Source organism: Bombina bombina, chromosome 3 (assembly GCF_027579735.1).
Source record: "Bombina bombina isolate aBomBom1 chromosome 3, aBomBom1.pri, whole genome shotgun sequence".
NCBI classification, from domain to species: Eukaryota; Metazoa; Chordata; class Amphibia; order Anura; family Bombinatoridae; genus Bombina; species Bombina bombina.
The window spans coordinates 29,243,425-29,265,868 of record NC_069501.1 but is presented as its reverse complement, the minus strand read 5'-3'; the positions used below and the strand labels follow the sequence as shown (position 1 = coordinate 29,265,868).

General features: G+C 40.5%; 1 protein-coding gene across 2 annotated transcripts in view; it reads right to left on the bottom strand.

Annotated features, from left to right (window-relative positions):
- The window catches only part of MAN1A2 (mannosidase alpha class 1A member 2), a 354,032-nt gene that overhangs the window by 136,477 nt on the left and 195,111 nt on the right, over positions 1-22,444 (bottom strand). For both annotated transcript variants that reach the window (XM_053705763.1, XM_053705764.1), the window contains one exon: positions 1,518-1,773. In XM_053705763.1, coding sequence (XP_053561738.1) covers positions 1,518-1,773 — 256 coding nt within the window. The remainder of the gene's footprint in view (positions 1-1,517; positions 1,774-22,444) is intronic.

Here is a 22,444-nt window from a genome sequence, read left to right as displayed (position 1 = left end):
TAATATGCGCACCTCACTCCACAGGAAGTGAAGAAAAGCGCAAAAAATACTCTGTCATCAAAGAAACGGAACTTCCTTTAAAACAACAATTATACCCCCAAGAAAAGTACATAATCCATTACTAAAGAAACGGATCCCATGAACACACTGAGTCATCAATAAAATAAATAACTCCTCACACCAACAGTGCCTGCAAAATTGCCATAAAAACCTGCACCCTGACAGGAATAAAAAAACGTCCCCTGCAGCGTTTCAGCTAAATAAGTGCCAATTGGAGAGGATACCATCCCTCACATGGACCTGTGGAAATACATAAAGACTGAGTAAATTTACTCAGGCTATCTAAATAGGGCAGCAAAATGTCTTGGGAAAAAGCAGTGGGAATTGGACCCCACAAGTTCCCAATGGCTTAAAAGCCACCATTGCCCTACTGAAGAGACTGACATGGGCTAAGGCTAGACCCTTTAGAAAGATCAGAGCAAACCTACTCTGCTTTTATAATAAAAAAATCTTGATTGTAGATCAGACACCAAAACTTCACCTCCTCCTTGCGCCGCAGGCAAAGAGAATGACTGGGGATTATGGGTAAGGGAAGTGACATATATAGCAGCTTTGCTTTGGTGCTCTTTGCCTCCTCCTGCTCGCCAGGAGTGATATTCCCACTAGTAATTGATGATCCGTGGACTCACCATATCTTACGAAAGAAATATACGCTCTCTGTACCAGGCCATGTACGGCCCACCCTGAGCACCACAAAGGGGACCCTTTCCATGTACTCTCCCCTGCATAAGGCTAGTGGGGTCCTCAGTGGAATTTACTAGCAGGAACAATGCAATATATGCGCTCTGTACCAGACCATGTACGGCCCACCCTGAGCACCACAAAGGGGACCCTTGCCATGTACTCTCCCCTGCAAAAGACTAGCAGGAACAATGCAATATATATGCACACTGTACCAGGCCATGTACGGCCCACCCTGAGCACCACTAGTGGACACTTGCCATGCACACTCCCCTGCATGAGACTAGTGGGGTCCTCACTGATCTTTAATAGCAGGAACAATGCAATATATATGCTCTCTGTATCTGGCCAAATATGGCCCCCTGAGTACCACTAGTAGATCCTTGCCATGTACTCTCCCCTGCATTACACTAGTGGGGTCTTCACTAGGCTTTACTATCATGAACAATGCAATATATACGCTCTCTGAACCAGGCCATGTATGGCCCACCCTGAGCACCACTAGTGAACCCTTGCCATGTACTCTCCCCTGCACTACACTAGTGGGGTCATCATCATGTTCATTCATTAAACTGCACTAGCAGGAACATTGCCATATACGCCATGTATGGTCCCATTGAGATGTATTAGCGGGAGCCTCATCATGTTTCCTTACTGAGCTGCACTAGCAGAACAATGCCATAAACTGTTTATTTAACATGCCATGTATAGTCTCATTGCACTGTAGTAGTGGTGAATTTGTCATGTATGCTGGTTAGCGGTGCTCTGTACTTCACCTCTTTGATCTTGTCTCGTTTTTCCCGTATATCCGGGTCTCCGGGGTCCCCATTCTTTATCTCTTGGAGGTTAGGCACAGGCGCCAGTGGTAAGGGTTGGCTGTCTTTCCTCTTTAACTCCTCCAGAAGCTTGTACTTCTCTGTTTGGATCTCAGCTCGGATCTCCTCACGAGACTTTTTTAGCTTCTCTTTGGCTTCCTCCAGCGCTCGTTCATGATCAGCACGAATCTTATTCCTCAGCTGTTCCTCATCCTCCCTGTGGGGAAACATAATTACATTGTCAGGGCAAACAGCAACAAAAAATAATAATATTCTGCACACAGAGGTTTGGTTTGTTATAAATAGCTTTATAATTGTATTGGCCATTTATTGTAGAGCGCACAATGTGTAACTGATGAGACAGTTGTGATAAAGAGCGAGCAATTGATAAAGGTACATCACTGCAGATGTTTTATATTTGTTCTGTAAAGGGAAAACTCAACTGGAAAAGAGAAGAAATATATTAATCACAAAAACAGTGAAATAATAGTTTGAATTCTCTATAATTCTAGCTTGTTTTACTCATAATTTCCTGTACTGTCTACCGAGTATCTTCTAGACCAGGGGTGATCAACCTTGGCTCTCCAGAGGATTTGGAAATACATTTCCCATGATGTTCATACACTTTAAGCTGGCTGAGCATCATAGGAAAATGTAGCTTCAAAACCTCTGGAGAGCCAAGGTTGATCACCCCTGTTCTAGACCAAGGATCGTGAACCTCTGGCATAAGCGTGCTAGCTGGCGTTGGTAAACTGCTGCTTTCATTTTAGCCCTTGAATTATTCTTATGAATCCTGGATATTTATCCATAAATTGAGCTTTAACTGCTCATATATTTTATCGATTTAAAAGAAAACAACTTTGTTTTTTATTTTTTATTATTTATTAAAAAGAGTGAAATTTTTTTAATATTCAATCATCCAGAGTCGCTAAAACCTCCCTGAGCAATAAGCGGAGGTGTTCTAGTTTCAATTTAAAAGCCGTCATATCTGAGTCTGTCTGAGGGAACATCTTTCCTGAATCAGAAATCTCTCCCTCAGACAGCAAATCCCTCACCCCCAACTCAGAACATTGTGAGGGTACATCGGATATGGCTAATAAAGCGTCAGAGGGCTCAGCATTTGTTCTCACACCAGACCTACTGCGCTTCCCCTGCAACCCAGGCAGCTTAGATAAAACCTCTGTGAGGGTAGTATTCATAACTGCGGCCATATCTTGCAGAAGTACTTGGCGTCGCTTGTGCGGGCGTTAATGGTTGTGACACTTGGGGAGAATTAGATGGCATAACCTGATTCCCTTCTGACTGAGAATCAACCTGCGACATACTTTTAGTAGCTAAAATATGTTCTTTACAATTTATTGACCTTTCAGTGCATGAGGGACACATTCTAAGTGGGGGTTCCACAATGGCTTCTAAACATATTGAACAATGACTTTCCTCTATGTCAGACATGTTGAACAGGCTAGTAATGACTACAAACAAGCATGAAAACACTTTATTTAGTGAAAAAAATAACAATCTTAAAAAAACTCTACTGCGCCTTTAAGAGAAAAAAAAGCATACACGTTCTGCAAAACCGCTTTAAAATGCACCAAATTTTTTCACATTTTTCATAGCAGACTCAATATGTGTAGTTAAGTTTGCCCCACAAGAAAATTTAACATTTAACCCTTTATTGTGCAAACCGGATTGAATTAAGGCCTAAATCCGGAAGAAAACACCCCCAGCACCTTGCCACAGCCCTGCTGTGGCGCCTACCTGCCCTCAGGGATTGTAAATATGGGGTTAAAGCTTCGATTTGGCCCAAAACATCCACAAGGGCCCTCAGGAGTTGGAGCTTGCTGAGTGAAAACAACTGCACATCTGAGGCGCGAAAATAGGCCCCGCCCATCTCACTCGATGTCTCTACAGCCTCAAAGAACCGCACCAGAGCGGTTTTAAACTAGCCATGTGGGTTCTGAGACCCAAAAAATAAGCCAAGTGTACCCTCAATAAAGTTGCCAACAAAAACATTATTGCCCACAAAACATTAATAGCACTCCCAGTTCATAAAAACGTTTGCCCAAAAACATTCAAAAACCAGTGTCAACTATTTTTTAATTAGCCCCTTATGCAAGCTTAGTAATGCCTGTCTATAGCTCTTAGGATTACTGCTTACCCTTACCCTCATGGGGATACTGTCAGCCTTTCTGAAATACACAGTCTCTCCAGAAAAAATGACTTAAGATACCTCACTGCTATATAGCATGAAAACGTTCCTCACACTGAAGTTTCCTGTACTCCTCAGCCTCTGTGCGAACAGCACTGGATCTTAGTTACAAATGCTAAGATCATCATCCTCCAGGCAGAAGTCTTCATCCATCTGCTGCCTGAGAGTAAATAGTACATACCGGTACCATTTAAAACAAAAAACTCTTGCTTGAAGAAATTAAAAACTAATATTTTATCACCTCTTTCACTTTACCCTTCCTAGTACTTAGAGTAGGCAAAGAGAATGACTGGGGTGTGGAGCTAAGGGAGGAGCTATATAGACAGATCTGCTGTGGTGCTCTTTGCCACTTCCTGTTAGCAGGAGGAAAATATCCCACAAGTAAAGGATGAATCCGTGGACTCGCCGTACCTTATAGAAGAAATATGGACAGAATGGTGATAATTAGGAGCAAAGGACTAGTCAATAAATAGATCTAAGTCCTGTCTTTTGTTGATGCCCCTGGGATATCTAATTAATTCTCGTTTTGTTGTGTGTGTATATGTGTGTGTGTATGTGTATATATATATATATATATATATATATATATATATATATATATATATATATATATATATATATATACACACACACACACACACACACACACGAGAAATGCACTCACAGGAACAAACAACTGGTTCAATCTGCCACCTGGGTGCAGCTTTTAAGTCCAGTTCTGCTCTGTGAAAATCATTACTGGACTAAAAGAAGCTGCACCCAGGTGGTAAATCACCATAGAACAGGCTAACAATGGTATTGAGCCGGTTGTTTGTTCCTGCGAGTGTGCTTCTCTCTATGTGTATTTAGTCTCCCTATGGGAAAATGGGGAATCCAGACGTGGACTCCTTGCTCAGTGTGCTTAGAGGAATATGGCTACACCTCACTAATGAGACCCAATGAAGGCCGAAACGATTGTCTGGGGTTGCTGTGTTCCTTGTTCAGAGTGGAATTGCCTGGTATTTCGGCGCTGGACTGACCGTAATAGGCGGGATCAGACTGATATACTACAGGAAAGTTCTGTTCTGTGAAAATCATTACTGGGCTAAAAGAATCTGCACCCAGGTGGTAAATCGCCATAATACAGACTAACAATGGTATTGAGCCAGTTGTTCATTCCTGTGAGTGTGCTTCTGTGTGTGTGTGTGCTTCTGTGTGTGTGTGTGTGTGTGTGTGTCTACCTTCTCACATTCCTCTCATGAAGACACATCAAGTCTATCAGAGCCCCCATGGGCAGGGCAATTACCTAATGCAGATGGTTGAACTTATGAGATCATTTCCATAATGTATCTTTATAATGCAGAGTTGAAAAGCCACAGCATTCTGTAAAGAAGATTAAAGATTGTATATACAGCCTAGAGCTTAAAGAGAAGATACCTTGCAATTTCAAGACTTATATATTTTTGCAGCAGACTAGCATGCCAGCTAGGATCATAAAATATACTATTAAGTTTATTAGATTTCTTAGGAGTGACAACGACAGGTATCGGAGTCATCTAAAGTAGCTAAAACCTCCTTTAACAATACACAAAAGGTGTTTAGGCTTAAATCTGAAGGATACCAACTCAGTCTCAGAAGAAGGAATTATACTGTCCGAATCTGAGATTTCACCCTCAGAAAGTCCCGATGTATCTTCCTCATCAGACTTATGAGAAAGGACAACTTTGGAAGTAGAACTGAGAACATGCACCTTACTTTCTGAATTTCTAGATTTCCTCTTACATTTTCCCTGTAATCTGGGAATGGCAGCTAATGCCACAGATACCACTGAAGATACCTGGGCAGAAATGTCTGCTTTTAAATAAACTTCACTAGGAGTTATAGAGGGACCGCTGAGCACTGCATGTGATGCCATTGAGGCTTAACAGCATCATCCTGAGAGACATTGGGCTCAAAAATTTTACCTTTATTTTCCAAGGTTTTCTTGACGCATAAAGAACAAAATTGCATAGGAGCTGCAATTTGTGCATCTAAACATAATAAGCATGAATTCATGAGAGCAGGCTCTTGCTCCATATCAGACATGTTGATAAACAGTAAATAAACTTGTACAGATACGTTTCAAAGATTTTAATATTCAATTAAAATAAGCCAAGGAAAAAATAAACTTTAAATTATATCCCAAATTAGGATCGATCCCCAGCTAAAATTATGTGAGAAAGGGTAAGAAAAAGCATTTAATAAACATCAAATAAACTTCTAAAATACTGCTCAGGCAACCCCACACCTCAAATACGGAGGTGCCTTACTGCTACCAATTAAGACCGGATCATCCAGAAATGGAGAAAAACAACTTTATGAAGTAAAGCCGGTCATGTAACCGCAACTGCCAATCTCAAATTACTGCTGCAACACAGAGGCACTAAAAATAGCTTCCTGGTACACAGAGTACCAGAAATAACAATTTTTTAAAACCGGACAGTTTAAAATTTTGCATCGGTTTATTTTAAAGCAAAGGGGAAATGAATAAGCTGCTGAAATAGAAAATTCAGCCTTACTTTCAGTTTAAACTTGTATTGTTTTAGCAAGTAAATATGGTGTTAGAAAAACTTAAAATTATGCTTACCTGATAATTTTCTTTTCTTCAGATGGAAAGAGTCCACAGCAGCATTCATTACTTTTGGTAAATAAGAACCTGGCCACCAGGAGGAGGAAAAGACACCTCAGCCAAAAGCTTAAATACTCCTCCCACTCCCCTCATCCCCCAGTCATTCTGCCGAGGAACAAGGAACAGTAGAATAAATACCAGGGTGAAAAGGTGTCAGAGGAATAAAAAATAAGAGACGCCCCATACGGGTGGGGAGCTGTGGACTCTCTCCATCTGAAGAAAACTATCAGGTAAGCATAATTTAAGTTTTTCTTCATAAATGTAAAGAGTCCACAGCTGCATTCATTACTTTTGGGAAAACAATACCCAAGCTATAGAGGATACTGAATGCAAAAATGGGAGGGTACAATAGGTGGCCCATACTGAGGGCACCAGGCTGGAAAAAACCCCAAACCCAACCAAACACTGCTTCGTCGGAGCCGGGAAAAAAATCTAGAAGGAAAAGGCCCAAAGGACACTGACCCGCAGATAGTCCAAAAGCCTAACTAAAGACCGCAAAGCAGACTCACTGAGCCAACACTCCTCCAGGAGAACCGTCACCCAGCAGTCGGTCCCCACACAACCCTTACTAGTCCAGTACCAAAATACGCAAAAGATAAGGATGAACCAAATGGATACCCAAAAGGTACAGCAAAATCCAATAAAGGAAAAGCCCCCTTCAAAAGAAGGCCAAGTCCACAGAGACCCAAATGGATCCCGAGAACAAGGGGAGACAACGCCCAATCCACAAGGAGCAACTGGGCATCCCCAAGGAGAAGAAACATCTCCCAAATATCGTACAACAGCACCGAATAGACAGCTGAAGACTAAGTCCTCAAAACATCAGAACTCAGAGACTGAACAAACAGAAAAATTACAAGTAGCAAACTCAGAAGATAAACATCTGAGTCCAGTAACACACTGCCATCCCTAGGAAGACACAGAGAAAACACTCTCTGTAAGGAAAAAGCGGCCGAACAAACTAGCAGATTGCCCAACCTTCAAGTAAGAGAACACACTCCAGGAAATCCAGGCCGCCAGACCTACTCACAGATCTTAAAGGGGAAGAGGCACAGAACCTCTAACAAAAAGGTCCACTGGCACCCCCAAGACCTGAGGATAAACAACAGATTTAAGATCCTACACCTAGTCTGACCAGCGCAAGCAACGGCAGATATGAAAGCAAGGGAACAGAAAGGAACCCCAAGACTGGCCCCCAAAAGTGTGGAAGAATGGACACAGCCACTTCAACCTAAAAAGACAAGCAGGCGCTAGACCCAAAGAGATCTAGCAAAGCTACCCAACTAAGTCTCAATGCGGAGCCATCAGCTCCCCAGATAGAAAAAGGAAAAACTCAAAGAGCAGCCCAATCCCCGAACCAGATTAAACATCTGTTCCACCCTCCCGAACACAGGAGAGGCCCTAAAAAAAGGGCTTTGGCTGGGGTGTCTTTGCCTCCTCCTGTTGGCCAGGTTCTTATTTCCCAAAAGTAATGAATGCAGCTGTGGACTCTTTCCATTTATGAAGAAAATAAAGCCTAATAAAAACATTTTACCCTTTGTTTTTAAAAGAGTTTAAATGTTAGTCTCACACATGCTACAGTGTCTGCTTTATGCCCCAGTGTAACCCATACAACAGGATTATCTATGTTACCCTTTGTTTTTAAAAGAGTTTAAATGTTAGTCTCACACATGCTACAGTGTCTGCTTTATGTCCCAGTGTAACCCATACAACAGGATTATCTATGTCCCAATAAAATAGTGTCTTAATTTGTTAAGTGCATGGTCTCCCCAACTGGAAGAAAAAGCACTTGCCTGCTCCGCTGTCCAGCATGTAGACAGTTACAAGGTATGAGTTCTTCACAGATACCTTTGAAAAAGAAAGAACAGAGTAGCCAACTCTGGTTTTCTAAACTAGGGCAGAAATTGTAGGGAAAACACAGTAAGTACCTCTTTACAAGTTCCTAACTGCTTTAAAGCCATCACTACCCGACTGCAAGGAAAACGACTATACCCCAAAACTTGATTGTAGATTAAATTGTAGATTATATAAAAAATTTTCTTCAGACACCTAAACTTCACCTCCTCCATGCACCGAAGGCAAAGAGAATGACTGGGGGTTGTGGGTAAGGGAGTGATACTTAACAGTTTAACTGTGGTGCTCTTTGCCTCCTCCTGTTGGCCAGGAGTGATATTCCCAAAAGTAATTACTCAAGCCATGGACTCACCATATATTACAAAACAAAAAGGGATTATCTATCTTTTAAAACAGTAACAATTCTAGAGTAGACTGTCCCTTTAGAATAAAAAATAAAACTGAAGATCCTATGTTTGGCACAAAAAAGGGACTTATTATAGCCGAGCAATGGTGAGATAAAGAGCTTTAAATTAAGATTGCAAGGAACAATAATGTCACAGAAGCATCCAGTCCTGAAGCAGATATCTGGTCCTTGTTCTGTCTCCCAATTTCCTAACATACTGTCCAGCCAAATTTTATGTGTGTTCATGCCTGATTTTTACTGGCATCTTGCTTTATCTTGAGAGCAGAATTATAGGATTGTGGTACAGCACCATATGTAAGTCACTGCTACATGTGTGTTCCTGTCAATCAAGGGATTAAATCACCCACACAAAGATACATAATAGATACATATATTATGTATAAAGTAACACTGTCCAGCTGTCTGGGTGCTGCTCTGCTGAGTACAGGTGATCTGCAGAACCACATATATAATGATGACCTGGTTTTATGGTTTGCAAAGCAACATTAGGATGTGTCCGCTATACAAAAGGAGATAATCAGTATTGACCTTTATTCTGTTTGAGTAGCAAAATGGGAGCCAGTAAGACTTATGCCTAAAGTGTTATCTGTTAATGTATATTCACTATGGTTTGTCTGGAGAAGCGGTTTATACAACATAACTTATTAAAACCTTTAAGTGCATCATTTTTACTTAGCAGGTGCACAAATGCATAAACACACACATGCATGCATATGTGCGCGTGCACACGTATACGAGCGTGCACACAAATGCATACACACACTCTCGCACACAAACGCATACATACATGCGTAAACAAAGACACACAAATGCATAAATACTCACACAGTCACACATACAGACACACATGAGTAAACAAAGACACACACAAAAACATAATTTATGTAAGAACTTACCTGATAAATTAATTTCTTTCATATTGGCAAGAGTCCATGAGTTAGTGACATATGGGATATACAATCCTACCAGGAGGGGCAAAGTTTCCCAAACCTCAAAATGCCTATAAATACACCCCTCACCACACCCACAATTCAGTTTAAGGAATAGCCAAGCAGTGGGGTGATAAAGAAAGGAGTAGAAAGCATCAACAAAGGAAATTTGGAAATAATTGTGCTTTATACAAAAAATCATAACCACCATAAAAAGGGTGGGCCTCATGGACTCTTGCCAATATGAAAGAAACTAATTTATCAGGTAAGTTCTTACATAAATTATGTTTTCTTTCATGTAATTGGCAAGAGTCCATGAGCTAGTGACATATGGGATATCAATACCCAAGATGTGGAGTCTTCCCTCAAGAGTCACTAGAGAGGGAGGGAATAAAAATAAAAACAGCCATATTCCGCTGAAAAAATTAATCCACAATCCAAAAAAATAAGTTTATTTCATTTTTGAAAGAAAAAAAAACTTAAAACAAAAGCAGAAGAATCAAATTGAAACAGCTGCCTGAAGAACTTTTCTACCAAAAACTGCTTCCGAAGAAGCAAATACATCAAAACGGTAGAATTTAGTAAATGTATGTAAAGAGGACCAAGTCGCCGCTTTGCAAATCTGATCAACTGAAGCTTCATTCTTAAAAGCCCACAAAGTGGAGATTGATCTAGTAGAATGAGCTGTAATTCTCTGAGGCGGGGCCTGACCCGACTCCAAATAAGCTTGATGAATCAAAAGTTTCAACCAAGAAGCCAAGGAAATAGCAGAAGCCTTCTGACCTTTCCTAGGACCAGAAAATAAAACAAATAGACTGGAAGTCTTCCTGAAATCTTTAGTAGCTTCCACATAATATTTCAAAGCTCTTACCACATCCAAAGAATGTAAGGATCTTTCCAAAGAATTCTTAGGATTAGGACACAAGGAAGGGACAACAATTTCTCTATTAATGTTGTTAGAATTCACAACCTTAGGTAAAAATTGAAAAGAAGTCAGCAAAACTGCCTTATCCTGATGAAAAATCAGAAAAGGAGACTCACAAGAAAGAGCAGATAGCTCAGAAACTCTTCAAGCAGAAGAGATAGCCAAAAGGAACAACACTTTCCAAGAAAGTAGTTTAATGTCCAAAGAATGCATAGGCTCAAATGGAGGAGCGTGTAAAGCCTTCAGAACCAAATTAAGACTCCAAGGAGGAGAAATTGATTTAATGACAGGCTTAATACGAACTAAAGCCTGTACAAAACAGTGAATATCAGGAAGTATAGCAATCTTTCTGTGAAATAAAACAGAAAGAGCGGAGATTTGACCTTTCAAGGAACTTGCAGACAAACCCTTATCCAAACCATCCTGAAGGAACAGTAAAATTCTAGGAATTCTAAAAGAATGCCAGAAGAATTTATGAGAAGAACACCATGAAAAGTAAGTCTTCCAAACTCTATAATAAATCTTTCTAGAGACAGATTTACGAGCTTGTAACATAGTATTGATCACTGAGTCAGAGAAACCTCTATGACTTAGAACTAAGCGTTCAATTTCCATACCTTCAAATTTAATGATTTGAGATCCTGATGGATAAACGGACCTTGAGATAGTAGGTCCGGCCGTAACGGAAGTGGCCAAGGCGGGCAACTGGACATCCGAAACAGATCCGCATACCAAAACCTGTGTGGCCATGCTGGAGCCACCAACAACACAAAAGACTGTTCCATGATGATTTTGGAGATCACTCTTGGAAGGAGAACTAGAGGCGGGAAGATGTAAGCAGATGAGATGATAACACCAAGGAAGTGTCAGTGCATCCACTGCTTCCGCCTGAACATCCCTGGACCTGGACAGGTATCTGGGAAGTTTCTTGTTTAGATGAGAGGCCATGAGATCTATCTCTGGAAGACCCCACATCCGAACAATCTGAGAAAACACATCTGGATGGAGAGACCACTTCCCTGGATGTAATGTCTGGCGGCTGAGATAATCCGCCTCCCAAATGTCTACACCTGGGATATGCACCGCAGAGATTAGACAGGAGCTGGATTCCGCCCAAGCAAGTATCCGAGATACTTCTTTCATAGCTTGGGGACTGTGAGTCCCACCCTGATGATTGACATAAGCAACAGTTGTGATATTGTCTGTCTGAAAACAAATGAACGGTTCTCTCTTTAGCAGAGGCCAAAACTGAAGAGCCCTGAGAATTGCACGGAGTTCTAAAATATTTATTGGTAATCTCGCCTCTTGAGATTTCCAAACCCCTTGTGCTGTCAGAGATCCCCAAACAGCTCCCCAACCTGAAAGACTCGCATCTGTTGAGATTACAGTCCAGGTTGGCCGAACAAAAGAAGCCCCTTGAACCAAACAATAGTGATTTATCCACCATGTCAGAGAGTGTCGTACAATGGGATTCAAGGATATTAATTGTGATATCTTTGTATAATCCCTGCACCATTGATTCAGCATGCAAAGCTGTAGAGGTCTCATGTGAAAACGAGCAAAGGGGATCGCGTCCGATGCTGCAGTCATGAGACCTAAAACTTCCATGCATATAGCCACTGAAGGGAATGACTGAGACTGAAGGTGCCGGCATGCTGCGACCAATTTTAAACGTCTCTTGTCTGTTAGAGACAGAGTCATGGACACTGAATCTATCTGGAAGCCTAAAAAGGTGACCCTTGTCTGAGGAATCAAGAAACTTTTTGGTAAATTGATCCTCCAATCATGTTTTCGAAGAAACAACACTAGTTGATTTGTGTGAGATTCTGCAGTATGTAAAGACTGAGCTAGTACCAAGATATCGTCCAAATAAGGAAACACCGCAATACCCTGTTCTCTCATTACAGATAGTAGGGCACCCAGAACCTTTTAAAAGATTCTTGGAGCTGTTGCTAGGCCAAATGGAAGAGTAATAAGTTGGTAATGCTTGTCTAGAAAAGAGAATCTCAGAAACTGATAGTGTTCTGGATGAATCGGAATATGAAGGTATGCATCCTGCAAGTCTATTCTGGACATATAATGTCCTCGCTGAAAAAAAGGCAGAATAGTCCTTATAGTCACCATCTTGAAAGTTGGTACTCTTACATAACGATTCAAAATTTTCAGATCCAGAACCGGTCTGAATAAAATTTCTCTCTTTGGTACAATGAATAGGTTTGAATAAAACCCCAAACCTTGTTCCTGAGGAGGAACTGGCATGATTACCCCTGAAGACTCCAGGTCTGAAACACACTTCAGAAAAGCCTGAGCTTTTACTGGATTTACAGGGATGCGTGAGAGAAAATTTTTTCACACAGGTGGTCTTACTTTGAATCCTATTCGATACCCCTGAGAGACAATGCTCTGAATCCAATGATTTTGGACAGATTTTATCCAAAAATCCTTGAAAAACCTTAATGTACCCCTACCAGCTGAGCTGGAATGAGGGACGCACCTTCATGCGGACTTAGGGGCTGACTTTGTTTTCCTAAATGGCTTGGATTTATTCCAATTTGAGGAAGGCTTCCAATTGGAAGCAGATTCCTTGGGGGGAGGATTGAATTTTTGTTCCTTATTCTGACGAAAGGAACGAAAACGGTTAGAAGCCTTAGATTTACCCTTAGGTTTTTTTATCCTGATGCAAAAAAACTCATTTTCCCCCAGTGATAGTTGAAATAATAGAATCCAACTGAGAACCAAATAAATTATTACCTTGGAAAGAAAGAGATAGTAATCTAGATTTAGATGTCATATCAGCATTCCAAGACTTAAGCCACAAAGCTCTTCTAGCTAATACAGCTAAAGACATGGATCTAACAACAATTTTGATAATATCAAAAATGGCATCACAAATAAAATGATTAGCATGTTGCAGTAAGCAAATAACGCTAGATATGTCAGAATCCAATTCATGTTGCGCTAAATTTTCCAACCAGAAAGTTGATGCAGCCGCAACATCAGCCAAAGAAATAGCAGGTATGAGAAGATGACCTGAATATAAATAGGCCTTCCTTAGATAAGATTCAAGCTTCCTATCTAAAGGATCCTTAAAGGAAGTACTATCTTCCATAAGAATAGTGGTATGTTTAGCAAGAGTAGAAATAGCCCCGTCAACTTTGGGGATATTCTCCCAAAATTCTATAGATTTTGCTGGTAAAGGATACAATTTTTTAAACCTTGAAGAAGGAATAAAAGAAGTACCTGGCTTATTCCATTCCATAGAAATCATATCAGAAATAGCCTCAGGAATGGGAAAAAACCCTGGAGAAACCACAGGAGGTTTAAAAACAGCATTTAAACGTTTATTAGACTGATCGTCAATAGGACTGGTTACCTCAATATCCAAAGTAATTAACACTTCTTTTAATAAAGAACGCATATACTCTATTTTAAATAAATAAGTAGATTTGTCAGTGTCAATGTCTGAGGAAGGATCTTCAGAATCAGATAGATCCTCATCAGAAGAGGATAAATTATTATGTTGTTGGTCATTTGAAATTTCATCAGCTAAATGAGAAGTTTTAAAACACCTTTTACGTTTATTAGAAGGTGGAAATGCAGACAAAGCCTTAATAAAAGAATCAGAAACAAATTCTTTAAAATTTACAGGTATATCATGCACATTAGAAGTTGAAGGAACTGCAACTGGCAATGTACTATTACTGATGGAAACACTATCTGCATGTAAAAGTTTATCATGACAACTATTACAAATGACATTCGGTGGAATAATTTCTACAATTTTACAGCAAATGCACTTAGCTTTGGTAGAACCGATGTCAGGCAGCAATGTTCCAGCAGAAACTTCTGAGGCAGGATCAGATTGGGACATCTTGCTCAATGTAAAAGAAAAAACAACATATAAAGCAAAATTATCTATTTCCTTATATGACAGTTTCAGGAATGGGAAAAAAATGCAATAGCATAGGCCTCTGATAGCAAAAAGCAAGAGGCAAACATACAAGGGGTAATGAAATAATGAAAAAAATTTGGCGCTAAGTATGAAGCACAACGTAATGTAAAAAAATAACCGGAAATGACACACTCGCGTCACTAATGACGCCGCCGTGTGAAAGGTCTCTGCGTCACGTATGACACCGGAAATGACGAAGTTACATAGAAACATAGAAACATAGAAACATAGATATTGACGGCAGATAAGAGCCATAGGCCCAGCAAGTCTGCCCGACCTTACCTAACAGTATAAACTTATCTAGTTCGTAGGATAGCCCTATGCTTGTCCCATGCATTTTTAAAGTCTTTTTTTGCGCTAAAAAATTTTCTCGCCAAGAATGACGCAATAAAGTTTAACATTTTACGCACCCGCGGGCCTAATACCCGCAATAGCAAAAAGTAGTCAATTGAAAAAAGACTAAACCCCAGGTAATAAATACATTTCTTAAAATGGTTAAATTCTCCAAATATGAAACTGACAGTCTGCTGAAGGAAATACATGAACCTGACTCATGGCAAATATAAAGTACAATACATATATTTAGAACTTTATATAAATGCATAAAGTGCCAAACCATAGCTGAGGTGTCTTAAATAATAAAAAACATACTTACCAAAAGACACCAATCCACATATAGCAGATAGCCAAACCAGTACTAAAACAGTTATTAGTAGAGGTAATGGTAAATTGAGAGTATATCGTCCATCTGAAAAGGGAGGTAGGAGATGAATCTCTACGACCGATAATAGAGAACCTATGAAATAGACCCCCGTTAGGGAAATCATTATATTCAAATAAGTGATACTCCCTTCACGTCCCTCTGACATTCGCTGTACTCTGAGAGGAATCGGGCTTCAACAATGCTGAGAAGCGCATATCAACGTAGAAATCTTAGCACAAACTTACTTCACCACCTCCATAGGAGGCAAAGTTTGTAAAACTGAATTGTGGGTGTGGTGAGGGATGTATTTATAGGCATTTTGAGGTTTGGGAAACTTGGCCCCTCCTGGTAGGATTGTATATCCCATATGTCACTAGCTCATGGACTCTTGCCAATTACATGAAAGAAACACAAACACTCACAGAGTCCCACACAAATACATATGTGCACAGTCGCACACAACGCATACATACATGCGTAAACAAAGACACACAATGCATAAACACTCACACGGTCACACACAAATACATACATGCGTAAAGACACACATTAATGCATAAACACTCACATGGTGACACACATACATGCGTAAACAAAGACAAACATAAATGCATAAACACTCACACGGTCACACACACATACATACATGCGTAAACAAAGACACACACACACACAAACATAAAGCTCATTTGTCAAGCCTTGAAATGTACCAGCCCTAATGTCTTTTCGTTAGAAACCTGACATGCTGGTCGGATAGGACAGGCCGCAATAAATTCACTTAACATTTCATATAGGCTCAGCACTGTGGAGGAGACATTAATATTTCAGAGGTGTTCAATCTTCCCAGAGCGGAGATAAAAACCTCTCATCAATAATAAGTGCAAGTTAAAGAAGAAACGCCGATAAACAAGAGGGATCTAGAGACTGCTCAAGCCATGACCACGAGGAAGGGAGGTTGGAACAGCAGCAGTAACTCTTTTAGCACCAGATTTACAATGAGACAAATGGGTTAACGGGAGGTGGCAATAGAACTACCAGCATTCCTGGCATGTGACAATGTTTGTTCCCAAGGGCTCCCTGTGTCTCAGCCATGTTTCATTAAAGATAATGAACACGGCAGTCTGACATTTACATTGATCCATATTCACAGATGGAATAATTCCAGAAGCTGGGAACCTACCTGGGTTTATAAATTCTGGCGAATAACCATCTTTGCACTAGCTCAATGTGTCTTTAGCATTGTCACCTATGTAGCTGCTAGAGCAACTGATCGACCCCTACATTTTAAGTACTTTATATAAATAAAAAAAGGGCACGGCATATTTATATCAAGCTTAGAGGCCAAACCAAAAAATAAAGGAGCCAGATACACTACTTTCAGGAGATATGGCCCTTTCCTCTCTCTCTATATATATATATACACATCCCAATGGCCAGAGGCATAGCTTCTGAATTCCAGTGCAGATATCACTAGAGCAAAGTGACATTGGTTGCAGGTAAATTAAATGGTGCACTGTGCGGTGCAGATATCACTAGAGCAAAGTGACATTAGTTGCAGGTAAATTAAATGGTGCACTGTGCGGTGCAGATATCACTAGAGCAAAGTGACATTAGTTGCAGGTAAATTAAATGGTGCACTGTGCGGTGCAACATGCTATGAGCACATAGCTAATGTCACATTATTAAGTAGGTCTACCTGCTGTGACCTTACAGATAATTTCTGTAAACCTTTTAGGTATTGGAAAAACGTCAGTACACACCGGCACCGCGTAGTATTTATCCAGTCTACACAATTTCTCTGGCACTGCAATTGTGTCACAGTCATTCAGAGCAGCTAAAACCTCTCCAAGCAACACCCGGAGGTTCTCAAGCTTAAATTTAAAAGTAGACATATCTGAATCAGGTTTCCCCGAGTCAGAGACGTCACCCACAGACTGAAGCTCTTCCTCAGCTTCTGCATATTGTGACGCAGTATCAGACATGGGCCTTATAACATCTGCGCGCTCTGTATTACGTCTAACCCCAGAGCTATCGCGCTTTATTCTGAATTCAGGCAGTCTGGCTAATACCGTTGACAGGGTATTATCCATGATTGCCGCCATGTCCTGCAAAGTAATCGCTATGGGCGTCTTTGATGTACTTGCCGCCATTTTAGCGTGAGTCCCTTGAGCGGGAGTCAAAGGGTCCGACACGTGGGGAGAGTTAGTCGGCATAACTTCCCCCTCGTCAGAATCCTCTGGTGATAATTATTTTAAAGATAACAGCGGATCTTTATTGTTTAAAGTGAAATCAATACATTTAGTACACATTCTCCTATGGGGTTCCACCATGGCTTTTAAACATAATGAACAAGGAGTTTCCTCTATGTCAGACATGTTTATACAGACTAGCAATGAGACTAGCAAGCTTGGAAAACACTTTAAATCAAGTTAACAAGCAATATAAAATTTTTTTACTGTGCCTTTAAGAGAAACAAATTTTGCCAGTGAAAAAAGGCAGTTAAACTAACGAAATTTTTACAGTGTATGTAACAAGTTAGCAGAGCATTGCACCCACTTGCAAATGGATGATTAACCCCTTAATACAAAAAAACAGATTAACAAAACGAGAAATATGTTTTTTAAACAGTCATAACAACTGCAACAGCTCCTACTTTTGAAGCCTCTTGAGCCCTTCAGAGATGTCCTATAGCATGCAGGGGACTGCTGAGGGAAGCTGAATGTCACAGTTTGTAATTTGAACTGCACCAACTGTAACTTTTATACTATAACAGTGGAAAGCCTCAGGAAACTGTTTCTAGGCAAAAATAAAGCCAGCCATGTGGAAAAAACTAGGCCCCAATAAGTTTTATCACCAAAGCATATATAAAAACGATTAAACATGCCAGCAAACGTTTTATATTGCACATTAATCAGAGTATATACCTCTGATAGCAAGCCTGATACTAGTCGCTATTAAATCACTGTATTTAGGCTTTAACTTACATTAATCTGGTATCAGCAGCATTTTCTAGCAAATTCCATCCCTAGAAAAACTTAACTGCACATACCTTATTGCAGGATACCCTGCACGCCATTCTCCCTCTGAAGTTACCTCACTCCTCAGACATATGTGAGAATAGCAGTGGATCTTAGTTACTTCTGCTAAGATCATAGAAAAACGCAGGCAGATTCTTCTTCTAAATACTGCCTGAGATAAAATAGTACACTCCGGTACCATTTAAAAACAATAAACTTTTGATTGAAGAAAAAACTAACTATATTTTACCACTTTCCTCTTACTACCTCCAGCTATGTTGAGAGCTTGCAAGAGAATGACTGGATATGGCAGTTAGGGGAGGAGCTATATAGCAGCTCTGCTGTGGGTGATCCTCTTGCAACTTCCTGTTGGGAAGGAGAATATCCCACAAGTAATGGATGATCCGTGGACTGGATACACCTAACAAGAGAAATAAACGTTTATGATTCAGACAGAGCATGCTGTTTTTAAGACACTTTCCAATTGACTTAAGGTATTGCATTGTCTTGTTATTATGCACTTGCAAATTATGTAATTCTACTGCATTGAGTGATCCTTTAATATTTTCCTATTGATGTTCAGGTGATATTTTCTAATCCACTTTTTACTGATTTGCTGCATCACTTTTAACCAATTCAGCATCTGGGTATCATGTCCCTTTAAAAGGTGGCAGATGCTGAAGCTAAGCCTCTTTATACTGGGTGCCACATTCTCAGGACACAGGTATTCTCACACCATGTGACAGAAGCCTTGGCATTTACAGATCAGTGAACTTGCTGCCTTCAAGGACATGAAACACAGCAGGTATAGCACATTTTTTGCAGCAGCTGCATTATTCACAATTTTATTTTATTATTTAATTTATCAAACATAATCACAAGCAAATGATTCAGTGGTCAAGAATCTGATCATGTCATTAGATAAAATAATAAAAAAAACAATACTCACTAACAATCTGGAAGTCACTTTGTATCATAATGTTTGAATTAAAAGTACAACTTACTCAGCAAATAAATGACATTTACTTTTTGTTACAAATGGAACTAGAACACCTGATGTTTATGATTTCGATAAAGGCTATAAAGATAAACCAATGCAGTTAAAATATGGTTCAGCCATATTGACAAACTTACATTACTGCTTTTCCAAATAAAGATACCAAGAGAGCGAAGAAAAATGAATAGGAGTAAATTAGAAAGTTGCTTAAAATAACATGCTCTCTCTGAATCATGAAAGAACAAATTTGGGCTTCATGCCCCTTTAAAAAAAAAAAAAAGAGGATAACTGAGAAGAGCTGTAGGCACAGGATGAAATACAAGCATATACAGATAGACAAGTGCTCAACCAGAGAACTTTCCTGAAGTCTATCAGTCTCATTCTGCCTAAAAAGGACGGTCCAGCCAGCTGCATCACAATTGTCGCCCTCTTCAATGATACATTTTTGTGCAGCACATTGCACTGTATTTCTTCTGCCCTGCTCTAGGGGAGTGAATTATTTATATTCCATACCCATCATTCTAACTTTATGATCACTTAGAGTAACAAAAACTCACAACCATATGACTCAGCAAATGCTGCAGAAATACACAACAATCTGTCACATCATCATGACATTTCCCCTCATGTCAATGACACTTGTAAAATGTATAATCTCATGCACAGCACTGATAGCATCACTAATTATCCTCCGTGTGCTTCAGATTATTATCTGCCATTGTGTAATCTAATCTATTTACCATTTGATTCAGATTTTCTAAATGGAATAAATGGTCGGCATGGGACACAATTTGACAGGTTATGATTATGTGCGTTAATATTGGCCCCAGTGTTTGCTTCTATTAATTGTGACATAGACAGACTGCACTTCAATAAAACAGAAGATGTGATGGTGATAATCTATAGGGGGAGATGGACGTTTGCCCCAGGGCATATTTAAAAACATAAATATTGCTTACCTGATCATTTCCTTTTCTTCTGATGGAAAGAGTCCATAGCTGCATTCTTTACTTTTGTAAAATAAGAACCTGGCCACGAGGAGAAGGCAAATACACCCCAGCCAAAGACTTAAATCCCACTCCCCTCATCCCCCAGTTATTCTGCCGAGGAACAAGGAACAGTAGAAGAAATATCAGGGTGGAAGATGCCAGAAGAATATAAGGACGACCCACATAAAATTACGGGTGGGGAGCTGTGGACTCTTTCCATCAGAAGAAAACAGAATTTATGTTTACCTGATAAATTACTTTCTCCAACGGTGTGTCCGGTCCACGGCGTCATCCTTACTTGTGGGATATTCTCTTCCCCAACAGGAAATGGCAAAGAGCCCAGCAAAGCTGGTCACATGATCCCTCCTAGGCTCCGCCTTCCCCAGTCATTCGACCGACGTAAAGGAGGAATATTTGCATAGGAGAAATCATATGATACCGTGGTGACTGTAGTTAAAGAAAATAAATTATCAGACCTGATTAAAAAACCAGGGCGGGCCGTGGACCGGACACACCGTTGGAGAAAGTAATTTATCAGGTAAACATAAATTCTGTTTTCTCCAACATAGGTGTGTCCGGTCCACTGCGTCATCCTTACTTGTGGGAACCAATACCAAAGCTTTAGGACACGGATGAAGGGAGGGAGCAAATCAGGTCACCTAGATGGAAGGCACCACGGCTTGCAAAACCTTTCTCCCAAAAATAGCCTCAGAAGAAGCAAAAGTATCAAATTTGTAAAATTTAGTAAAAGTGTGCAGTGAAGACCAAGTCGCTGCCTTACATATCTGATCAACAGAAGCCTCGTTCTTGAAGGCCCATGTGGAAGCCACAGCCCTAGTGGAATGAGCTGTGATTCTTTCAGGAGGCTGCCGTCCGGCAGTCTCGTAAGCCAATCTGATGATGCTTTTAAGCCAAAAAGAGAGAGAGGTAGAAGTTGCTTTTTGACCTCTCCTTTTACCAGAATAAACAACAAACAAGGAAGATGTTTGTCTAAAATCCTTTGTAGCATCTAAATAGAATTTTAGAGCACGCACTACATCCAAATTGTGCAACAAACGTTCCTTCTTTGAAACTGGATTCGGACACAAAGAAGGCACGACTATCTCCTGGTTAATGTTTTTGTTAGAAACAACTTTCGGAAGAAAACCAGGTTTAGTACGCAAAACCACCTTATCTGCATGGAACACCAGATAAGGAGGAGAACACTGCAGAGCAGATAATTCTGAAACTCTTCTAGCAGAAGAAATTGCAACCAAAAACAAAACTTTCCAAGATAATAACTTAATATCAACGGAATGTAAGGGTTCAAACGGAACCCCCTGAAGAACTGAAAGAACTAAATTGAGACTCCAAGGAGGAGTCAAAGGTTTGTAAACAGGCTTGATTCTAACCAGAGCCTGAACAAAGGCTTGAACATCTGGCACAGCTGCCAGCTTTTTGTGAAGTAACACAGACAAGGCAGAAATCTGTCCCTTCAAAGAACTTGCAGATAATCCTTTCTCCAAACCTTCTTGAAGAAAGGATAGAATCTTAGGAATTTTTATCTTGTCCCAAGGGAATCCTTTAGATTCACACCAACAGATATATTTTTTCCATATTTTGTGGTAGATTTTTCTAGTTACAGGCTTTCTGGCCTGAACAAGAGTATCAATGACAGAATCTGAGAACCCTCGCTTTGATAAGATCAAGCGTTCAATCTCCAAGCAGTCAGTTGGAGTGAGACCAGATTCGGATGTTCGAACGGACCTTGAACAAGAAGGTCTCGTCTCAAAGGTAGCTTCCATGGTGGAGCCGATGACATATTCACCAGGTCTGCATACCAAGTCCTGCGTGGCCACGCAGGAGCTATCAAGATCACCGATGCCCTCTCCTGATTGATCCTGGCTACCAGCCTGGGGATGAGAGGAAACGGCGGGAATACATAAGCTAGTTTGAAGGTCCAAGGTGCTACTAGTGCATCTACTAGAGTCGCCTTGGGATCCCTGGATCTGGACCCGTAGCAAGGAACCTTGAAGTTCTGACGAGAGGCCATCAGATCCATGTCTGGAATGCCCCACAATTGAGTAATTTGGGCAAAGATTTCCGGATGGAGTTCCCACTCCCCCGGATGAAATGTCTGACGACTCCGAAAATCCGCTTCCCAATTTTCCACTCCTGGGATGTGGATTGCAGACAAGTGGCAGGAGTGAGTCTCCGCCCATTGAATGATTTTGGTCACTTCTTCCATCGCCAGGGAACTCCTTGTTCCCCCCTGATGGTT